The sequence below is a fragment of the Cylas formicarius genome, unplaced genomic scaffold, assembly GCF_029955315.1.
Source record: "Cylas formicarius isolate icCylForm1 unplaced genomic scaffold, icCylForm1.1 PGA_scaffold_6__28_contigs__length_40554024, whole genome shotgun sequence".
Classification (NCBI taxonomy): domain Eukaryota; kingdom Metazoa; phylum Arthropoda; class Insecta; order Coleoptera; family Brentidae; genus Cylas; species Cylas formicarius.
The window spans coordinates 20,485,688-20,510,767 of NW_026844347.1; the positions used below are offsets into that span (position 1 = coordinate 20,485,688).

General features: G+C 32.9%; 1 protein-coding gene across 5 annotated transcripts in view; it reads left to right on the top strand.

The window, feature by feature from the left end:
* LOC132703328 (uncharacterized) overlaps positions 1–25,080 on the top strand; it is a 331,950-nt gene that overhangs the window by 281,696 nt on the left and 25,174 nt on the right. For all 5 annotated transcript variants that reach the window (XM_060672504.1, XM_060672505.1, XM_060672506.1 and 2 more), the window contains one exon: positions 8,008–8,098. In XM_060672504.1, coding sequence (XP_060528487.1) covers positions 8,008–8,098 — 91 coding nt within the window. The remainder of the gene's footprint in view (positions 1–8,007; positions 8,099–25,080) is intronic.

Here is a 25,080-nt window from a genome sequence, read left to right on the forward strand (position 1 = left end):
ACCCTCAACATGTGATTTTCATTGTGTAGTTTGACAACGCTTCATTTTTCGAGAATCTTTTTAAAACATCCGGCATTTATTTGCTTTCTATTACATTGATTGCATGCGTGTTGTGGGCAAAATACGAAGGCGTTTTGTTTGATTTCGGATGTTAGTGAAATGCACTTACTATATACTATTATTAAATAAAACATGTGGACCTTGTATTTTGCCAATAATGCTGGTTTAGAATTACTTCTGTCAAAGCGAAACTGCGCTCCATATCCCTAATGGTTAATTCATATTAAACCGATCTGTAAATTTCTGAAAGTGACTAGTTGGCGATTAATTATCTCAAAAGCAAACATCGATACTTGTATAATATCGATATTGTAAGTGAGCCGCGGCGCAATGCAAGCTTTTCACGTCCGCGTATATATTGCCGAACAAACAAACGGGTCTACGTGCGTAATTTCATACATAATAACCGATCGTTGCAAAAACCGCGACACGTTCCATCGTACACAACCAATGTTTGACTCCTGCTGATGCATTAATCAATCGAAACATCGAATGAGGCGGCACGCAATCACCTGACGCCGTCGAGCGACGGTCCAGCGGGGAACCGACGCGACTTTCAACTGTGTTGAACAGAGGGACGGACCCAAATTTATATTCTTTTGCTTTTTTAGTTGTAGAACGAATGTTACAAAATTGCAAATTCTGAATTGCAGCCATCGAATTCGATGTTCTCATCTTTACTCTTCTATCCTTTTGTAGTGTATTAGCCTGCGCTTCTCAATAGAGATCAAACCAGATAATAGACGTTACAGAGCTGTTTAAGATTTTGTTATAATATAAGAAAATTTGACCATATTCCACCATATTACGAGTTGGGTTTGCTTAATTTAGGTCAAAGACTCTTTCTCCGCGCAGGTACATAAGTTTTTAGAATTTCGCGAAGCGAACGTCCAAAACTCTATCAGAGCTCGTTCAGTTAGTTATATTGCAACAAATAACTATATTCCATTCCTGCCTGACCGTTTGATTGTCTAGAATGCGACTTACAGCTATTGTTTAACATGCTTCAATAGTTTCGCCTCTCCTACCTTCTCCACAGAGCTTCATCTATCTATCTCTTTTTTTCTCATGATGTAGTACTTATGCGAAGCGAAGTTAATTGCTTAGATTCTAATGTTTCATTGAGGTGACAAATTGGAAACATATTTTAAGTTATTTTGATTAATGTTAGTATTTATGCGAAGTTAATTGCTTGGATTTTAATGTAGTGAATAAGTATTTCTTAATACTTTGGTGAGTAGCTGTGCTAGATCTCGCCACGCTCCTATCTTTATACCCGGCCTTCATTTTGTAATGTTCTACTACATAAATAAAAACCTATTATTATTATTATTGTGTATTTTTCATTACTTTTGTAGATGTGTATAAATTGCCATAGATTTTTATGAATGGCAGTAGATTTCTGGGAGATTTTGTTGGTTGTAACCCGTGCTGTTTATTTAGTTAGGAATCTGTTATTGCTTTATCTCTCTATCCTGGGGTCTATTGACGGTCAACATATACACATATCAATGTAATATATTTACACTTTCAAAATGGTTTTATCAAATTACTAATTTATATAATAACGTTGTGAATTTAAATTGTAATATCATGGCAAAAATTCCAGAATCGCGAACTTTATTGAATTAACTAAAACAGCGAGAGGAGGTCTTCTATTAAATTAATTACATGTATAACAGAAACACTTAATTTTTTAGAAATTTATTTATTTTTACAAATTCCTGTATTAGTTTCTATGTTTTAGTAATTTCGCAAAAGTTAGGAAATAAATATTAAAAATCATAAAATCTGTGAAATATATTTTTTGAAAGTCCCACCTTTTTTTCAGTATTTTTTCGCAAAATATTAAAAACTTATATTTTATCATTCAATATTTGTTTAAATACAACTCCATTGAAATAATGTTATAATTTTATGTTATTATTTTTATTATTTTTATTTAATTATTAATTTTATTTTATTTATGAAGCCGAATGACAGGGTAATGAAACACTTTCCTAAGATTTTTTCTTCATCTCTAACTCAAGATTAATGTTGAATTGACATTCCACACTGTGCATGGAGAAATAAAAACAATTTTTAGCTCAGGAAGTGATCCTCCAGATTTTTGACTGAAATGTTATGTTAAATAATAACCTTGTAAAGCTGCAAAGAATTCTAATATCGAGTTCTAATAAGAATTAAGAAAGATTATAGTCCAAATTATCCGAATAAAGTTAAATTTTGCAATATTGAGATTTTCTTCGAAACGTCACTCGCAACGCTTGTCACAGTTTAATACAGCACCACCTTCAACACTGTTCAAATTAATTTCCATTAGATATTCTTAATTTGTACGGCAAAATGAATACAACTATACTACTAAATATTTACGGCCCCGATTTATTAGGAAAATTGCTCATTGTCCGTTATAAGGAGCGCTAAAAAGCAAGATGCAAAGGGGAGATCCCAGCGTTGCGGCAGCGGCTAAGAAGGCTCAAGGAAATCTCATGAAGTGGTTACGCTGCGTTAGTCTCAAATAAGGGGTTCGAGTATCCCGACGCGGATAAACGCAAGAGGGCTCGAGATTACTTAGCCGATGTGTCTTCTTAATTTTAGAAATCCCCGGAATTAATAAGGGGAAAACTTCACCCAAGGTCCCGACCCTAACTTTGGAATTAAATTCTTCCTCCTTTTTCAATTTAATCTCCTGTTAACGCCCAACTACCGATTCGAATTCTACGCAACGGGCGTTATTTCCTTCTGGTTGACAGTTTTTGTGTAATAATTTTTAAAAAGTCTATCTATATCTATAAAGGGCCTACAAATGTTTGCTGAAACTCACAAAATAATATGACTCAAATCCAAATATGACAAATTTTATTAGTACTATATCAGATATAAACCGTCGAGCAAAAAATTTGTTATAAATCTTGAGCAAAAAGAAGTTATTGCAAGATTACTAGCCATTTATTTAATATGGGAATCATGATGATTATTGGGATCCATAGCAATCAGTAAAACTTAACTAATTGAAGCAATCGACAACTAATAAAGCGTATTCCTGCGTCTTTGGTGAACAACTTTGATTTTTTATTCTCGGCTCAAAATTTACCTGTAAATGTGATTTTGCCTTATAGGACTTAATGAAATTTGAAAAAGTCATTGTCACAATCAGTTAAAAATTAGTTTCTATTAAAAGAGGTTATTATACTGCTACTGTGATGGCCTATCCGGAATATTCAAATGCTGAATATTGCGATATGCATTTCTGCTACGCATGATAATGCAGATCAAGCACGATGGCTTTATATCGAGGCTTATCCCAATAGAAACGTTTCATCTGCTAAAACATTCATCAACATACACAGAAGGGGAAAGGGGATCATTCAAACCTGATAATATGAATAAAGGCAACAAAGTATAAAAGAACCGCCACAAAACGAGAAAGAAGTAGAAGAAAGAATACTTCAAAATGTGGAAGCTGACCCATCAACGAGTACGAGAAAACTTGCTGCTCAGGAAAGAATTGCTTGCTCTACAGTTTGGGAAGTTTTGCATGGTAATGATCTTCGGCCCTTCAAAGCATTGTAAATGGTGATAAGCAATTGAGAGTAATTTTATGCAATCAAATTTTAGGACAAATTCAAAATTACACGCAATTCTTAAATGTCATTTTGTTCACTGACGAGGCTACATTCAGTCGTGATGGCATTGTAAATTTTTGAAATTTGCACGCATACATGCAAAAATTTAAGGAAAACATCAGCGCCGGTTTCCTTTAAATGTATGGGCAGAGATTATATATATATAGGAGATAAATTAAAGGACCTCATTTCTTTAACCGATCGCTTAATGGGGAAATGGGTTTGCCCTTGCTGGAAGATATACCATTGCAACGGAAACAAAATATCTGATTAATGCAAGATGGATCGATGGATAGGTCGGCTCGGACCTGGACCTTCGACGTCTGGCTCACCAGACCTTAATCAGATAGACTTCTTTTTTTGGGGGCACTTAAAGTATTTAGTGTATTACACACATATAACAGATATCAATGATCTATAAGAAAAAATTATAAAAAGTTATTAGAAATGGGATAGGCGTATTTTTTTGTGTTAGACAGCATTTTTTAAAATGTACAAGAAAATGTTTAGTAATGAACCGCTGACATTTTGAAAAAATTATTAATATTTTTTATTTTCGAAAACGTTACTTAAATTAAACATATTATTGCGTTGACTTATGCCATTTTTTCACTTTTTTAATTTGTAGCATACTGTTTTGAAAAATTTAGTCTCCTGTATGTTAATAATGCTGGCCTGCATTTCCACTTACTTCCCCGTAACAGAAATGCATATGGCTATATCCAGTATCATATCTGTAAATTAGAAGTGCGGGGTATTCGGGCCGAGAATAAAAAAAGTATATTTGTGATTCTATTTTGCAATATCAGTTTAAATAAATAAAATACAGGGAAAATGAAAAAAATTTCTAGGTAAGGTGTCCTCTAGTTACAAATTTCTGAAATACTTTTATTTTTTGACAATGACTCACCAAATCAGGGGTGTGAGTAAAATACCAGCTTATTCTGTTGAGAAATAAACCTACTGCGTTAAAAATAAAATTAAAAAAAAGACTAACTCGGAAAATATTCCATTATTTTACCACTTTGAATCTTTCCTCCACATCCACGTATACGTCGCCTATAGTTTTGGAGATCCTAATGGTTGGGATCGAAAATTACATTTCGTATCAAACAACCTGAAAAATAAGCATTACCAGTCGTGTATTTTACTAAATTAAAGTCATAGTATGAGTTATTTGAATGATATTATGAATCCCAAAAAATCTCGGAGTTAAATTTTCGAAAATGATACTCGAGAATGAAGCGAATTTTGAAAAGTGTGCTTTTGGCTACAGTAAAATGTAAAACTAGCACCAATAAAATTGTATTTACGTTACTGACCACGACCACATTTAATTTTTTTCCTTTTTTCAAAATTGGGTCTTTGTCTTTGTTCGGATGCGTTATTCGCACTGATATTGATTTGTTGGTTATAGAACTGGTAGGCTGATCAGCCTGAGAGATAATTTGTACAAAGTTATGCTTACCATTTTATATGAAATCTGACAAGAGAGTAGTAAAGTAGTAGTAATAGCATCTTTGAAAGGTAGTTCGAATATCCATGCTCTATACAGATCACTGTCCGCTTTTACTACTAATTAGTAATTCTTACTCATTTTGCGGCACTCTAAAAACTTCGAAATCTACTGCGAATTCACCTGATTCAAAAAATAGAATTCATTTTTCTTTTAGACTGTCACAAACATGCAGTTTCACTTTTCACATCAAAAGTCGTTGTGCCTGGCGCAGAAACAAATCTAACCCCCCGGGGTAGAATTCGCGTTCTAGCAGTTCTCTGTCAAAATCCCATTAGCCTTCGGACCACCTCCAGCGTCTGACGTAATACCACCCCTCCTCATTCTTTGAATAAACATTCCGCCCACGTAAATGGTCTAGCCCCCGCAGCTATTATTACGCCTTTCACTTTCTTCTGGATTTGACTTTATTTTTTTTACAACGCCGTTTCCGTCGCTTCTAAACACTTTTTACGGCTTTTTTTATCGTCTGACATTTGACGTTATTTAGGTCGCATCAAATGAAATACTGAATTAAATTTTTATTCCCAGGGCCGTATTTTTTGGTGGGCTGTTAGCGCGAGATATATTAAAGAAATTTTAGGGTTTTATAAAAAAAACCTTTTTTTCTAGTCAAAAATCTCTCAGTTGCCTATAATTTGCTAAAGCTGAGTTACTATTCCATAACCAGTATTCGAAGGTTGGCGATCCAAATGGCTATTGTCGCACGAGAAACTGCAACTCTGAAAATTCCTGCACCATCTGCGCAAGTTTTTCAGTCATGATTTTTGTCTTCGGCCGACCGACCATTTTCTTTCGCTCGTATCTTGTATTATCAGGCGGAGAATCTCATATCGCTCGCCTCTCATAATATGTCCCAGGTACTGCAGCTTTTTCTCCTTGTTTATCAGGGAGGAGTTTTTTATGTTTATCCATTTGCTCTATATTTGTGTTTTTTTTTTCATCCAAAATTTTCGCAGTATTCATCTGTGGGCATATATTTTGCACGCATCAACTCTTTTCTGTGGCTGAATCGATGGTCCAACTCTCGCCTCAGTACAGAAGAATAGCAAAGATATAACAGCGAAGTATTCTGGTTCGGAGTTTCAGGCTGGGGTTTCGGTTTGCCAGAAGTGTCCTCCTCATGTTGTTCGGAGATTGGAGTTTTGGGTCGTATTGCTGGTTGACGAGCGTATCTTAGAGACGACACTTGTTCAATGATATGTCCATGGAGCTTAAGGGTGGTGTTTGTTGTTTTTTTTTTAATATATCAATAGCTTGGTCTAAAATCCATAAGAGATCTCTGCAAAGAATATTATTTATAACGTTTTCATTGATCTTTGTGCCTGCAGTTGCTTTCTCGGCAGCTTCGTTTTTGTTTGGTGTCAGTAATGTCCTGTTATGCTCTTTAGATGTAGCACTATCCCTAAGCATATAATTATTTGTGATGACAGACTATTCTTTTGTTGAACATGCAACTTTTCTACATTTCTCAATACTCCCAGGATTTTGTGCAATGGAATGCACCTCATTATTATTAGATTTGTCCTTTATACTAATTTGTGCAAGATATTAATGGATCCATTCGCTTCTGATTGCGCTTAACATATTCCCATAGGCGTATTATTGGGTCCATTTGATACAAATCATTTTTATTTGGATGAACTTATAGTTCGCATCTAAGATTTGGCGTTGGAGCGTTGGTATGCTTTTACAGCGTTTCAGAATTTTTCTTCCGGTTAGATTAAAATATTTTGCACTCAAAATTTTAACCATATACCAGGTATCCGATTCAGAAAGGAAGGATCAGGATTCAGGAAGAAAGGATCAACAGAACACATAGTTATTGATGATGATACGCATAGTTATTGAGGTAGAACACATTTATCAACCGACACCAATTTCTAGTACCAAAATTTGAATGTTTGCTTTCCATCGGAACAAGCGAACTCAAAAAAGTTTCCATAATTTGTAACAATGTTTCTTAAACATGATATAATAAAGAAATCCCAATAATGGCGATGAACAAAAAGTGAATCAAATTATGACTTGTTAGTTTCAATAATTAGCGAGTTTGTTGTAGATCTGTCATATATCCCTCTAATCTTCTCCATTCCTCTTCTCTCCATTGTTATTCTTTGCATTAGTGTGATATTCCACAGCTTCTTGTTGGAAAATCAATATACTTAATAATACTTATATATATATATATATATATATATATATATATATATATATATATATATATATATATATATATATATATATATATATATATATATATATATATATATATATATATATATATATATATATATATATATATATATATATATATAGAAAGAAGAGAGAATGAAAAAAATGTATATAATTTACTATACTCACGAAATTGTGTTTATATAAACAATATCAAAATTACAACATTTAAATACCATAATTTTATCAAGTTACACGAAATAATGTGGAATATTATTATGATTTAAATTTGAAGGTCTATATCTAGATTTTATCCTGAAGTCCAATATTGGAACAGAGGAATTGACTGGCACTATAACTTCCGTGAACTAAAATAGCCGAGGTCCTGCCACGCTACTACCCAGGACAATATTTCAGCAAACTTGCGAAATTTGAGCTCGAGCAATAATATGGCAAATCTGCATGCAAATTGAAAATCTACCTTGCGCTTTCATAAAATAAATATTAACCAGGGTGGGCTTTTAAACGCTGCGGTTTATGTGCATAGAGCTTTAAAGAAGGACTATTTATTAGGATATTAAGATTTCACGATGTAATTTTAATTAATGTGGCTTGTTTTTGTTGCAGAATGGAAGAGACTGTCAGAGCGATGTTGGTGTATAAAAAACAGGCTGAGCAACTGCGGCAAGAAAAAGCGGCATTAACGCTTGCGTTTGAGGTAAGTTTTCCAATTGATTTATTGACTATAATAATCTGAGCTAAAATATTGCTGTAAAATCCGCCGGACAATTATTACATGAAGTCATTCAATATTCAATCGATGTGTTTGCAGTCGGATTATTTCCAACGATTTTTTTTCTACATTTTGTAACAATTCTAAATACTTTTATTTTCAATAAAATGTTAGTTATAGATCGTATAGTGTTACATGGAAATAAATGGAAAAAATGTGTATACAAGGATAATTGAGTATAAATGGCAAGCAAAACTTTTTAAAGTGTTTGCTGTTTAAAACAACTTGTTTATATTTCCATTGTCGCATAAACAAGATGTTTCTTGTGTTAAATTTAATGAGATATTGTTTAATCCTTGTGTGTGGCCGCGTGGGTGTCGTCTTCTTTCTGTGTGGTCAATTTTATTCTAATTTTTCGATTATTAGTATATCAGACTTTGTGATATGCTAATGTATATACTCAAATTTTGAATATAGTCTGAGTCCACTACTTTGTCATAATTAACAGTTTATTTGGTCTAGACTATTCATAGTATATAATATATAAAAACGAAGGCATGGATTCATGACACTGACACAATGAATATGATATAAAAAATTTGCAGTCCCTGTAAGTCTCGTAGAAATCTATAGTTTCACTTTGGAACACTTAATTCAATATACCCTGTATATGGCTGTAATATCGTTGGTTGAAGATAATAATTAATTAGCGAGAATCGGCTAGTAACTAACTTTATTAACTGAAAACAAAGTCTTTGCTTCATAATCGTTGTTGCAATAATATTAATTTTTGGCCTAAAACTGAATTTTCAACATAATATTTTTTTTCGCATATAAAGTGTTACATTGCAAATCATTTCAAATTGAAAACTGACCCTTTTCTCGGCTGTGGTGGTGATTAAACCCACACTTTTATAGCGGAAGAGGATAATAAAATTGAAATATGCGCGCATTCGAAAGAGACGTTTTAAATTTCCAACATTATTACCCCGTGCAAACGAATTTTATCGACTTCATATAAAACAAAATAAATCGTAAATGCCCACGTCATTACACCGCTACCTGTTTGAAATATAATTCGGACTAATAAATTTTCCGAATTTCGACGTGTGCAATAGGTTTTATTGTCATTGTGCTATTTTATGCACCCTATAAACTCGATCAGGAACAGGGCAACTAGAGGATGTGAGCCCGTCGACTCCTTAACAATATATAAACGCAGTAAAATTCGATATAGCTGTTATAATTGGCCATTCGATTCGGTAGTATCGGAATTTAATAAGGTTTCCGCCAATTAAGATTAAATTGGCGCTTGTGTTACATCGACATTTGTCGCATGTACAGGGTCGATACTCGTAAATTTTCTATTTCACATAGAATACAGGCTTTAAATCTATAAAGTGTCACATATTAACAGCATTCATTGAATTTCACCTCCGTTGCCAGGTATAATTTTTTCTCAAATGATCGATAAAAAAGACATTTTTCGAGTGCATATTGGGAGCAAATTTCAAATGGAACTAATGTTCATTTGAAACCCTCATCTTCCCCGTTTATAAAAATATATAATTATATAATATATATTTTATATATAATGAAAACAACTTATCAATATGCATTGGACAGTTTAGTGAAAACCGGATGTCAATCCCTTTTTTCGTTTTCAAGTTGTGAACTGTTAAATTGTGATACTTTATAGATGTATGTTCACTAGTACTACGTATTACTAGACATTAAATTTTATTAGAATTTTTTTTTTGCGGATTAGTTATATTCTGAATATAATCGTTGGCCTTTGACTTGACAAGTTTATTTTATGATTACAGTTACTGATAAAGTGAAAGCACGAGATCAATTGCTTTGATCAATAAAATATATTTTAAGCAAGAAATATTGCTACTCTCATGTTACAGACAACAGATTACACTTTGGAAGAGTTAGTTATTAGCTCTTTGTGACTCCTTCCATAATAGTAGAGCTTTATCGTGTCTGAGATTAGACTCCACAGTTGGCTCGCAACGGACGTTGAGCTCTTAAAGTGATACTTTGCGCACTCTTGACCCATGAATAATTATTTTAGAGTAGGGAGTGGAAAAAAACTTAGCAAGACGCCAAAATGTAAGTAGGTGATTAATGGATTATACAGAATACCCGGAAATAATGTCTGCATATTTATTTCGAGGTGAAAAAGTTCATATGAACATGCAGTGAAAAATAGTTGGTGGTTCGTTGGTAAAGCTGATCTCCTCTAGTTTGCCATTTTTACCATTGAAGTTTTAATTGATATGATATGATGCTTTGTGACGACACCTTAGTGCTTTCTAATCATTTTAAATAATACATTTAAAAATTAAGGATTGTCCCCATTTTTGTGTTACTGCGCTACTGCAAGTATGCAGATTCGAAAGTACTACAGACTCAATTGTTTGATTTTATGAGTTCAATTGAATAATAGAAACAACTCCTCCAAGGGGCTTGCCGCTATATTTTACGTCCCGCTCTCACTAGCTTCAAATATTTGGGAACTGCAGGTTATTCATAATATTGTTTTTTTTAGAACATTTTCTGTTCTAAATTTATTGCGTGCCCGAAGACTTTGCTAGGGAAACATAAAATAAACAGGCTAATTTAATACATCAGCACCTCCTATACATGTTTCAATTTAAGTCTTATAAACAAATAAATTAAGATCTTCTTTCAGCAAGTGGCATTACGTGCGTGAGGAATGTATTGGAATTGAGCACTCTTTTTGAAAACCTGTGTTTTAAAAAAAAATTCGAGGAATTTATTTTCGACAGAATTAAATATATTCCCCCCTGGAAGGTCAATCCAAAACTCGTCATCTAAAAGATCATTTAAACTCAGTCGATTAGTTCGTCCTAATTTCAACAAAATCCCTTTTCTTTCGGTTCATCAGCAAACTCGTTTAAAATTTAAAAAGGAAAACTCCTCCAATTTAATACAATTTTCTTTCGGTTCTGGAAGGGAGCACGAAAAATTTCCGTTTTAAGTGACTTTTATGACGTCAAGTTTTACCATCTTTCGTCAGTGTTTCTTTGTGAAACGTTTAGGGACTTAGACAAAATATTCTGTTGAAATTTAAATGGATAGAGACAACAAACTGATGTGCCTCTTGGGATTTCCTTGATTCAGGCTTCGAAGGTACCACTATAGTAGTAAAAGTTTGTCGGCCAAACAGAAGAAACACATATGTACCTTATTTAATTTAGTTTAATTATATTATAACAACGAAATTATCATAGAATGGTGATATTTCTAGCAATCTATTTTTACTTCTTGAATTAAATATCTGACGTTATGTAATTTGCAACGAATTAAATAAAATTAATTCTAATTTCTTATAATCCACAACAAATTTGATAAACGCAACTTTAGTCATGTGTTTGTTTTGGAACGAGCGGAGCCCAGGGGAATCCAGTTTTGCAAAACAGCACGATACATTCACACGTGTGACGTGACGTCGGAACTGACAAACGTCAAAATACCATCGCTAAAATGTACCGAAAACATTCGATCGTTTTCAAACCCGTGATTAAAGTACCGGTAATGTCCATAGTGGCTCGCAACAGACGTTGAGCTCTTAAAGTGATACTTTGCGCACGCTTGATCCATGAATAATTATTTTAGAGTAGGGAGTGAAAAAAAACTTAGCAAGATGCCAAAATGTAAGTAGGTGATTAATGGATTATACAGAATATCCGGAAATAATGTCTGCATATATATTTCGAGGTGAAAAAGTTCATATGAACATGCCTTGAAAAATAGTTACTTAAATGGCTAGAACCGGTTAGAATATTGTTTGATAAGTGCTGAATGCTAGTAACCAGTGGTAACCAGTTTTGTGGTAGCTTGTCAATAAATTAAACTCATGTCACTTTAATTTAAAAATTACTTTTTTCCACTCCCGTCTGTAAAATGCCTAATTACACACCGATCTAGCGTGCGGGAAGCGTTACTTTACCACGTCAGTTTCGTTTCCCACAGATCAAAGCCACTGTGGACATTTCCGAGATTTTATCGCACGGGATTGGGTGTAATCGGATGTTTTCGGAGATATTTCCCACACCTTGAATTTTGACGTTTGTCAATTCTGACGGTCGTCAGTGAATATATTCGTGTTGTTTTAAGAAAATGTACCCAAAAACTAACGGTCGCACAAAAAGTCTACTATGCAACACGTTCGGTCAACTTTTTGAGTCACTCGTTTATTAAACACTCGCTCCGCTCGTGTCAAATAAATTCGTGAGTGAAATGCCGTTTACCACACTTGTGTCATAATACACTATTTATACCGTTTACCACAAGTTAGTAAAAAGCGTTTTCATGGAAAACAGTGTCTTTGGACGGAGAAGTGTACCTTTTTTAGTTTGAAATATCTTCAGCATTCCCTCTGGAACAAACTCTAGGTTTTTTAGTTGTAGTTTGTTAAACAATGGGGCCTGTTAATATGCCTTTTTTTGTCTTATTTTCATCTCTAAAATCTTAACTCCGAAATGTGTCGCTATTATTTTTGACCTCCCTGTAAAACATCGATGTAGTTATAACTCTACGAGCAATTTAGTCCTTTTTATTTGTTGCAGCCCGCTGAGTGCATATGACGTTTTAAACTTGTTTTCGCCCTTCATACCATATTATCCCCAAGTTGCTATGCGGCAATTAACTTGTTGAAATTGGTTGCTTGAGCATATAGAGAAGGCGATATAATGGCAAAGTTGCTAATAGCGTTCAATAATTTACCACTTTGATTTGTTTAGGGATATCGAGATTTTAAGGTTAGTTAGTTGGGTTAATGAAAATTAAGGTTTTATTTTGGTTTTGCTGTTTCTATTTAATAAGTAAATGAAAATATTATTAAATCTCGTAAATATAACAACAATAGAGCATTATAACATATGCATTCCATATCGTTTCAAAAGTTCTGTTGCGTAGTACTTTCGGTTTTTCCAAGATTTGTTTCAAAATTTTCGTAGATTAGTGAAAAATATTTTTTTAATAATAACTTGACAATATGCAGAAATTTTTTTATCAAATTTTGGTTTGTCTTGGTAAGAAATTAATTGTTGAAATTTTAATTTCTCATTTAATTTTCCTATTCTGCTTTATACAAATATTACAACTTATTATAACGATTTTTGCATAACAAAGAACTATACGTTGCATCCATAGACGCCGGATTTCACAGACAAAAAAACGCGGCCCTAAGTATGCCCAAAAATTCATTCATTTACGCTGTATATTTAGGGTTTAAACTAGTTTGAATCAATAAAAAATGATATTTGGTTAATAAAAGCAAGGTGGCAAATCCATGTCCGTTAAACCGATGCGACGCTCTTTCTTGCTCAGTCTTGACTTTTAATTTAAATAAAACCGGGCGGAAAGAGAAATCAATTGACCATCAGTATTGCTATCGACCATAAAATCATAAGATCATAATATAGAATGTACCTTTCTACTGTTGGTGCTCTCAATAAGGCCCAAGTTTGAAGTGTCTTTTTGTGCGATTATTGGTGCTATATTAACTAACTCCCTTTTCCAAACACATAAAAGAAATCTCTTCGATGGTAAGTTAATTAAAATAATTTCCTTCGTTACAATAAACCCCTCCATACAATTTGTTCATCCAGACGAACTCCAGACGCACCACCTTCATATTCGCAGTGTTTATAGATCGGGCATGACTAAGTGCTTCCCAAGCGTCTCTGCGTGTCAAAATGAAGATTTATGACAGCGGAAGTAGATTTTAATACTCCGATCGTGTCTAATCTAACGATTAAGATTTTCCCTTGCACGTTTCGCAACTAAGTACGTAACGGACGAGTCATTTTCGAAAACTTAAACCAATTAATAATCGTAAACTTCGAATTTAACGATCAGCCGACAACGACATCAAGGAATTAGAGAGGAGTTCGTGGCAACTGGCGTCCATCGTTTATCATCTGTTACGTTTTGGGGGTATCGAACGAAGGTTTTGTCATGGGTTGTTTAAATGAAATCTAAGTGATGATTTCGTCGTCAACTTAAATAGCGCATGGAGAAACAGGTGTGAAGAAAAATGTGAAAATATTTTTTTGTAATTGAATTTACTAAGTGTATGCCCAATTTGCATATACCGTAGCCTGTGCTTCGATTTAATTGGGGACAATATGGTATTTAAATAAATAAATAAATAAAAATTCATATTGACGTTTATGTTATTCGAAAATCTCCAAGATTTATAAGTGGTTTTTTCTCTCCAATAAACGACTTACCGGTTTCTCCAACCAGTTTGGACAATGGGCCTTCGAAGTTCTTTAAGTTTCAATAAAGCTTATTTGACAAAAACTGTCTTCTATTTCTAACACGCGCTTCAGGTGTTCGTAGCGATGAAGTGTACGGCAGTCAGCATCAAGTAAGTTTTATCGTACGTATATAAAAATCCATAGATTTTCTTGTCGATATGCATAATGACTAGCTCAACTACTTATTTGCAGTCCGCTGAAATTAAATTAATTTAACCGCAGAAGGACATAAGTACGTTTTTGTTTATTGTTTGATTGTTTTTTTTAATTATAAATACATTTTAAAAATAAAAGCCGCAATACTTTCTACATCCTTAGCCGTGCCTTCCTAAGAAAACTCATAATAGTTGCGATTCTTTATTTTGCTCGACGTTGACATATTGGGGCATAGCGTTTTACAGATAAACAGATATGTGGAGTCTAAGGTCTAAATGGTGACGGAACTTCAAATAATATTTTTACTCATTTTAATCAAAGTAAAAATTTCTTTTAATTAGTTAATTCCGTCGAGTTTAAAACAGTTGTTCTGTAAAATTATTCTACATTTTCTCTTTTTCCAAATTTAGATTTGGTTTACAGCACCGTTAGAAATTGCGTCAGATGTAGTTAATTTTTCCCATATTCAACAAACAGTTTACAAAGTTTTTCTATTATTACTTCGATTTTTCGGCAAAACACTTCAAGATAGAACTGAGGAATCCAGATATATAACATGTTCTGTCTATTATAAAGAAATTCCAGAAACACATCCCCATACTCCCTAAGCCTTGTTCAAATAGACACACACAGTTTGGTGTTACTAGGCAGAAGCCGCTATGTATATTTACTGTGAATTTATTTATTATTATTATTGTGCATTTTGTAAATGTCATTTTCTGTATTAAAAAAATAAACGAGATTGTTGTTATTAATAATATATAGTATAATAATAGCATTGTCACGGTCATGTAATATATCATCCTATGCTTTGGTTCTTCGCTTTTTTTAGATGTCAGTTTTCGTCTTCCTATTTCACGTCACTTATCTATTTTATTAATAGCACGGCTCCTTCAGTAGGCATTAATGACGCGTTTCGGAAATCTGGGGGATGATCGTATTTATCCCGATAACTTCTTTTATGTGACAGCTTGCACTGATTTGTTCCTCGGTCTCTCTTTTGTTATAGTAAAAAATCGATAGGCCGCTCCACGCCCTCGGTAAAATTGACACCAAAAAATAAGGCAATTGGAATACAAATTTTTTAGTTTATTTTTTTTAATTTCGAGTGTTTTAGTTTATTTTTTGGTGCCTTTATGACTTCCTACCAAAACTGTTTGATAGTCAATTGTTCATCGTAGAGTTAAACTTCAAATTAAAAAAACTCCACCCTGCAGTGCATAGCTCAACATAAGACTAGTTGGTGTTAGAACTTTCATTTGAACTGCTGTGAAAATATTATTGATCGACAGATCATCAGCGACCAAATGTTTCTTGCTACATCTTTCCCATAAACGTCTAATTTGCCATCTATTCGGGATCAAGATCAGCTAAACAGATAAAAATTGAGTGGGATGACCTTCCCTAGGTAGGATTGCCTAATATGAAAGTTTTTGTTCAAATCTCCAAAAGCACGAATTTGGTGAATATAAAAAAACTGAAGCTACGAATGCGTTGTCTGCTTTGAGGATGGCCACAATAATTGTTAATAGTTTTTAGATTTTTCAGATTCAATTTCAAATTAAAACTATCGAGATTACTGTCTGTATGATTTTTATATTTACCATTAACTTTTTATTTAAAATTACTTAACTATTTAACTGACTTTTACAGGTATTTTCGCTCATTGTGCTAAATAACACTAGGACTATGTGAATAGTTCAAACAATAAAAAAATATCTGAAGCAACTTTGATGAAATGAGTACCAGAAAGTAGTAGTATTGTATATGGTAACTGTCAACCTCCTATCTTTGTGTATTTTTAGATTCTTTATCAAAAATTAAGTTAATTTAATAATTATCATTTCATTTCTTTTGTTACTCCTTTTCGAGAAAAAATGAATTGAATTGGAAATAAAGGTCAAGCAAATACTAAATCAAAAAATTTAATTTTTCTAAAATATTTAATAGTTTCCAAAATTACCACATCCTTTAAATAAACTATAAAAGTCACCTACACCCTACATATCATTCGAAAGAGAAAAATACTATTTAATTCGTTCATAGTTCATTTTTAAAATCTCTTAAGATTACTCGATTGTACTTAAAAAAAATACCCCAATAATGAGCAGACATCTTTTTGTAACTCGAAAAACAAGGAATATGACCACAATAATTCAAATCGTAAAAATGTGAGCTTTTTGTGATGAAAACAAAAGAGGATAGCGAGTTCTGGTTTTCTTTACGTCTAAAAAGTTGCCATCAAAAAGGTACCATCCATTTTCCATAGCTCTTATACCGAGATCTACAAAACATTTAAATTTTCCCATGCATCCAGTACATATGTTCCGTTGCCGACACTTTCAGGCAAAAAAGCGAAAGAACTTAATCCATGTTAAATGGAACCCTCACGTTGGGATTTAATTCGAATTCCGGGGTGTAAACTTGCATATGCATTATTTACCAGGGTATCACACTTGTCGGGTCGGGGAAGTCCTAATCAATTTAACTACCGTCGCGCTATGCAGCTGGGACCCGCTACTTGCTGAAGACCGCTTTAAATTTTGCAGAAATTTAATTTTTTGGTCTTGTCTCTCGGTACATGCGACAGGAGAAACTTTTTACTCGAGATCGCTAAATAATTACCGGGGGTTTCGTTGGCGTTAAATTATGCAGCGAAATTGATTGATGCAGTAAGTTCCTTTACGGTTGACAAAAGTTGAATACATTTTTCTTTGACATAATATAGAAACACTGGAAATGGAAAAGGTAATCGGATATTAATATTTAGTATATACCCACAAACATTTTTTTTAAACAACTTATTTGCGTTAAAATAAGACATTCTGAAAATTAAAATTAAAATTAAAATTTTAGGTCCGGTTTCGTGATTGTGTTCGGCAACAGCTGATTTGTCTTAGTCGTAAGGCTGTTTCGTGTTCTTCGAAATACAAATAAACTCATCAGCAGTTGTCGAACACACGTCACGAAACCGGACATAAAATTTTATTCGACAAACCTAAAATGCATGCATGTAAGTTCGACTCAGCAAAAACCGACGCAGGAGGAATCCAGAAGTTTTGTAAAAAGTATTAAAATAGCCTGTGGAAGTTTTTTGAAAAATGTTTTTCTAATTTTAATATTTTTGTTATTGGTAACTTTCGAATAAATATAAACTCGACATTTTGAATATAACATGAAATGATAAATAAATACGACATATAATACATAATACCCTTATTCATAATGTTCTAACATTTTCTCCACAGAAAACCTCTCTCAACGAAATTTTATGTAGTGACTCCTCAAACCCAAAAAAATGTTTTCTTCTGCCCTTTCCTTGCCCTTAATTCCTCTTGCTTTTGAAGTTATATTGGCCAAAGGTTAACTGCGACGCAACATCGCAAACTTATAATACATTTGAGTATTTGTTATCAAAAAGTAAAGAATCGTGCACGCTGGATTCAGCCTAACATAAGTTAGTGTTGTTGGAAAGAAATTGGAGTAGTTTTTAGGATTTTCGAATCAAGACTATCTATCTATCTATCTATCTATCTATGGTGTCATTAAAAATTTATTAAAAAATAAATAAAATAAATCAAAATAGGAGTATGTGATTTGGTGAATTTTGTTATTGTATTCTCGAGCCTATAGCTTGCTTGAATAGAACATGGTAACATGCACATTAAAAGCGAAATTGGGAATGTGTAAGAAAAGTAAAGTTTAAATTTTTTTGAAAATTTTTTTCACTCAACGTGAAAAAATATTCAAAAAAATTCAAATTTACTGTACTGTGTGTTTGGATATATGGTTTATTTATATGAACAACTATTATAAAAAAAAAATAAAAAATATAAATTTTTATTTTGGATATTAAGGTACGTATGAATTCCTCCCAAAATTCAAGACATGTTTCAAATATACAAGGTATTTCATAATTCAATATAAATCTTGAAAGAATAAATCTATTTTTTTCATATAAGTTTGCGAGATTCAGAGTGTCAATGTTTATCAATTATTAATGTTTATCGATAAAATCATGCTACGTTAGTTACGTTATCGTTTTTTTTTAGTTTTAATAATTTTTGGAAATTAGATTGAAATTATTTAATACAGATTTCTGAATAATTAATAAATGACCAATTTTTTAAAAACTTTTACATCGAAAACAAAACAACTTATAAGACAAGTTAGATTAAAAAACATATACATATACATTTTATTTTATTTACAAAACATAATTTATGTACATAAAATAATTTTCACAGGAATTCAACGATGCTTTAACATACAGAGTGTTCTATTTAAAATAACAAGTTTTTACTTGTATAAGTAAATTAAAACAACTGTTGTCATTAACTCAGTTTTTTTTATATTGTTTATAGACTCAGAGATATGGAAACATCCCATAATGAACTGACCCCGGCACAAATCAAAATAATTGTAATAACTGAGGCCTTAGAATGGAAATTTCCCAGCTACTGTTAATTTTACTCATTCCAAATTGTAAGTGTATAGTCACAGTGTAATAAAAACGGATTAAGGGAACCGCCGTAACGGCATTTGCCTATAATACCTACACTTAATAACTGGTAGTAATGATCCGAACTATATGTTGATTTTCTGGACTCTGCGAATGAGACAAGTTGGGTGCCGTCCTGTTGTAGGCCTCTGTACCAACTTAATTTGGCCTCTTTTTTGGGCATTTTAAAACATCGCAATATTTTATTAATTCGTTAATTCTGTGTTCACTATGTCAGAATTAGTTAAAACTTTAAGTAAACATGAGAGTGTTGTTAAAGTGTGAGTGTCTAGACAGCAAAACCAAAAAGATGTCCTCCCAAAAGTAAATAAAATTGCTAGTTACAATTCTTTCGGGCTCTGTACGTGTAAGTTTTATTACGCGGCTTAACCGCACATTTTAAATATTTATCTAATCAACTGATTATTGTTGCCGTTATTCGAACTGCACGTTACTCAGGCCTCATAAGGCATTAATTCGAAACAGGTATAGATGTAATAGAATTCCGATGTAGCTATTTCCAACGGATTAAAAGCCAATTTCGATGCGCGTATTCGCTGCCCCGGCAGTATTTATATAAACATCGGGCATAATTCGAACATTAACGAACATTAAATCCCTCCAATTACCCTTAACCGAATCCGCGCATGTATCGACTGCAATACGGGTGGGTGCCGCTGGCTAAACAAAGGGGAAACTTCTAAACGACAGTGGGGGTGGGAGACCGTAAGGGATTCCGCGTGACTTTTTTTTACTCAAATACTATCCGAATATCGAAATGTGTATAATTTTATGTCTTATTTTAATATAAGGAAATTTATTTTTTATGGAATTTTTAATTAGGGAATGACAAGCAGTCAAAATTAATATTAATAAAAAACAGACCTGGTTAAGGAGTGAGATGAAATGACTATAATTCAGTAGAATCCCTCAATAGCGTCCATTCGTGGGCAATCAAATGTTGATCGTTTAAAGCAATTGCCTATAATTTTATATTATTCATTCATAATTTTAATTACAACTTTCTTCTATATTTGCACAAAACATTTTTTTAATTCGGAGTTTTGCAGTTTTTATATTCCAAAACACTTATCATTTTTCAAAGCATATGATTTTCTTGGCAAAGAAAGGTAGTAGAGTTCAGTTTCATCTGTATTATACACATCTTTTGGGGCCTACTCTTTTAAAATTGTCATCAACTTTTCCTTCCAAGTATATGCGACGCTAATATCAGCAGGTTCTCCACAGATTTGCGTTAATAGTAATGCTTGTTTCGAGCCTTACAATTTCAAGTCCCGTCCACAGCAAGTCCTGCGGTTTTAGGAAACTTTCTTTTTTTATCACAATTTTTTCGATACAAACCACTTTTTTCACTTATTGTATCCATCTTTTTTCCTTATTACAGTCACACTCAATGGTAAATAGAAAATTTAATGTTAACTGACAACTATTCTAAATGTGACAGGTCCAGCTTAAAGCTTACAAATATAGGGTATAATTAGGATAATGTATTTTTTTTACGAAGTATGCCCCATTGACAAGAAATGATACCATTTGCATCTGGTAGTCCAGTAAAATTTTATTGTTTTATTGTTTTTTAAGTTGCGGAATGCAAAACCCTCTGAAAGAGCAGAGGAGGAATATTGGGGACACACAAGAACCAAGGAAATATCTAAACACGACAGTGTTCGTTGCCAAGGTAACCTTGAAGGTAGGAAATTACTGGCGGAACAAAATAGGAAATGATTAAAGCTGACTCTGCAATACTAATTAAACAAATAAATTGGACTACTGAGAGAATACCTAAACTATAACAAAAGGTTTGTTAAACATTGTGAGCTCCAATCTACGACTACAATATATGATAAATATGATATATGAACGTTAATCATTTAAATAAAATGAATCCGTGTAAAGTAAAAGTAGTGAACCGAGAAAAATTCAACACTATTTATATATAACTTGAATCCCCGAACACAGAACTGTTCCATTATTGACTTGTCAATTGTTTATTATCGTGCAGTATGTACCATCTAGTGAGGTTTTATTTTTGAGAGTCCAATGTTCCTCTGGCGAAGAATATATTGACTAATCCAGATTTTTTCTTAAGATCCTGAAAACCCTAATTAAAAGTACCCCATCGGCATTCATTGAGAGAGCCGTTAATAAATCTCAATTAACAATCTACTCTCATGAAATCAAAGAAAAAAGTCCTTTTTTCTAAAAAGAATATAATTGTTGTTTGTTCCGACTGCATACACATAGACTTCTTTACCTTGAAGAGACGTTTGTCAATGAGGCTCTTATAATTCAAACAATTATTGTTAAATATCTAAAGAAGGACCTAGTTATACAAATTTCTTTTAATTAAAGAGGGATAAAATATATAGATCAAAATGAAAATCACGCTAACCAGAGTTAGCAGGTTAGTGATGTGGTGTTTCATTTGTTACTTTGTTTTATTACATTCGTTTATTATTTTGCTAGCAAGAGCTGGTGACTTAATATAAATTTTGAATAAGTGTTTGGCATTTCTCTGTTGCTTACTGAAATTGCGAAATTAATTGTGAGTGTAAAGCACGGTCTAGAGGCTAGGTTTTGACTGCACATTTCAACAACAGAGGCGGCAGAGCAATAGACATCCCTGAATTGTGAATCGCCATGTGCAGACGTTAGCAATGATTTGTGATTTACGTAAACAGGAATGACGGACCTTCAAAAGTTTCTGACTAATCTGGAAAGTTTTGCTTGTAGGATTCTGGTTTACCTTCCTTTTTGAGGTGTATTAGAAAGTGGGAGTTTAATTAGCTGGAGCTATCCGAAATAACATAATATTATTAAATTGAAAATAACAAAAAAAGAGAAGCTAAATCGTATTAAATTAATTAATCCACTAATCAGACGAGCCGCTTCTGCATTACCCCGCGGTTGTATGTAAATAAAGGGCCGTTGCTACCCTAACCACGGGGTTATCTCTGCGAGAGGCAGAAGGAGGGCGGTGTTGTTCCCCTTTGACGTCCTTTTTATTAATGTGTCTTGCTTTGCGTTGGGTGACTCGCCCGGCCTCGTATAACTTTGTTTATATGCTCCATTGGGTGTCCTCGAATTGGCAAGCCAGTCAATCCACCCTTAAAATTTGGAGGAGTCGTCAAACCGACAGATTTCCTTTGGATGGTTTAGGCGGTGCCCCCACCCTACGTTTGTCGGTTAACGTTATTTGATAAAGAGAAGGGAGATAATGCGATACTGAGATTCGCAGCGAATTTACTTACAAGTGGGACTCAAGACGTTGGATTATATTTTAATGTTTTCGCCTTCCAAGCAACACGGTTAACAAGCTTACTCAGGTTTCATCATTCATTAAAAAAAAATGGGTTTTTTAGAAATATAAAATTAGCATGATTACAATTTTAGTTAAATTTCTTAACTAAATAAGTTTAGTTAAGCAATGCATAGGATAAAAGTATACCAATATTTTTGTTGAAATTGAAATTGATATTTTACTGGTTTTATTTTATTTATTTGGTCGTGAGATGAATTTTATGTTACTGGGTCTATTATTTTTTTTATAGCTAACGGTTATTGTTCCACTATAGCACAATAAATGAAGCAATTTTAATATATACAATTTTTATTTATTAGTTTGTTATACACAACGCGTTTTGGTATCTTCACTTTGTCATTTTTAAGGGATCAAGGGATTGTAAATATGGATAGCCGAACTAACTTTAAAAGTGAGTGTGTGAGTTTAATGCAGTGGTTCCCGATCTGTTTATTTCTAAATTTAATTTAAATTAAAACTGCTCAATATAAAGTTTGGTGTCTATTATATAAAATATACGCAACTTAAAATAAACGAATTAATCAGTAAATTTTTTTAGTGGTATCGATAAATCTGAAGCTTTAATAATAAGTTGGCGTCAATTTTGCAAGGTTTAATCTTAAATCTCCTCGGTTAGTTATGTCCAGTCTGTTTATTTTTTTCGATAGGAGATTCGTAATAGCGCAAAACCCCCGTTCCACCAGGTATGATGATGAAAAGGAAATAATAAATTTGTTGCCTATATTTCATATTAAGGGATATATAACAGGTATGTTTTGAACTTCAAGTTTTTCGTTTGTCTTAATTCAATCAATTCTTCTTGTATTATGCCATGTCACCATATGAGTTAATTATACACGGTGGTATTATCATAGTCAAAAATATCCTCCATCCTAGTTTTAAAATTTGAATAAAGGGCATTTAAATATTGAACATAGGTTGAAACATCGTTTTCCTGGCAGTTTGCTTGTGACAAATTGGGGAATTGAGAAAATTCGCCTCGTTAATAGTTTGCTTCATTGAATAACTCTGACAAAAATCTCTGATAAGACGGACGTTGTTTTAATTAGGGTTAGACTTTCGCCTTGTAACTACAAATTAACAATATTAAATTTTGTAAATAAATCTGTTAAATACGCGATGTCTGTTTTCCGTGTGTCTGATGCCTTTAAAAATTTTATTTTTAGTATCCAGAAATTCTGAAATAGTTTCCAAAAGTGCAAAAATCTTTTCAGCCAGAGTACTTCAGTGTGAATGAGTAATTGATGAAAGTGTCCGTCAATTTCTTTGCACAACCGCGCAAATAACCGCGTATTCTGTGCGTTGCTTCGGATTCGGTTTACTGGATCAATGACTAATTGAAGAGATTCATGCAATCTAACACTCAAATGTTTATCTACTATTGCTAACACTCCTGGCAGATTTTGTTTTAAATAGCTTATAAATCCACGACAACGTCCAACCATCTGTAGCTACTAATAAACATAAAATATTGATTCACCATTAGTGTCGGTTTTCAACGTTCTTGCGAAGTGTAGTTTTTCGTGGATTTCTTGATTCATGACAAACAATGATAATAATAACGCTTCATTACCAAGTACAATTCGCTCGTCCAATTTTATAGAGAAATGGGTGGTTTGTAAATAATTCCCCAAGCTTAAATGCCTATTGACATTTGGCGCCTTTTTCGTTTTGCCAGAATAGTTTAATTTGTCATATAATTCAGACTCCTTTCATCTCACTGTCCTATAATATTCGATCTTTGGCTTCTAAGAGACTCCTATTTGCACAGAATTTTATCCATGTCAAATGTTATACATTATATTCTAAGTATGTTTTGAAGAAAGCACGCCTTTTTTCCTGTAAAACTTACATTAGTATAAAAAACTAGGCGTATTTGCTATTTATTTAATTAATTATGTGTTTTATGTGTCTTTACTTTGTTATGTAAATTAAGCCTATATTATAAAAACGACTTTTTCTGATTTTTTAGTGTAATTTTGAAAGAAAATATCAACAAACGAGTCGAAATAGCTGAATGCTTCAGGATACATTTTTCCTTATGATTAAGGTGGCATGAGTAGGGTGTGAACTAAACCTCTTACAAAATTTCGTTCTTATAGGAAAAATTTAGAAAGCCAAAATCGAAGAAATTTATTTAGCTGAGGAAAAAGTAATTAGATTATAAAACACAAACTCGGATGATTTTTTGTCTCTTTTGTTTTCGCAACCATACTTTTTTTTTGGTTTAATATCAACAAAGCTTGAAAATTTCTAAGTAATTACTACATTATCCAAAATTGCATTTTTCTATACACGGTGTATAGGAAAGCTATTATTATTTTCGGGTCATAATAATAAAGGTCTATATTCGCCAGTAGGTATATACCGCAAACCAATATATTTTTTCAAATGTTTCTTAGTTTTACAAAAGGACGCCAAAGCGAATAGCTCGAAGCGATTTTTGATTTATATTGGTAAGTCGTAACTAACCAAAACTAACAATTAAAACAAACATGTGTCTAATCCATTTTTGTTTAAGTAATTTTTTGGTTGTAAATGTTTAATTTGAATTTACGTGTTTTCCATCATAAAAAGATATTAACTCTTTTCGTTTGCAGCACATATAAGATATTACAATCCTAGATAATGAAATCTTCTGAAATTGTTTATCTAGTGGGTCCTGAAC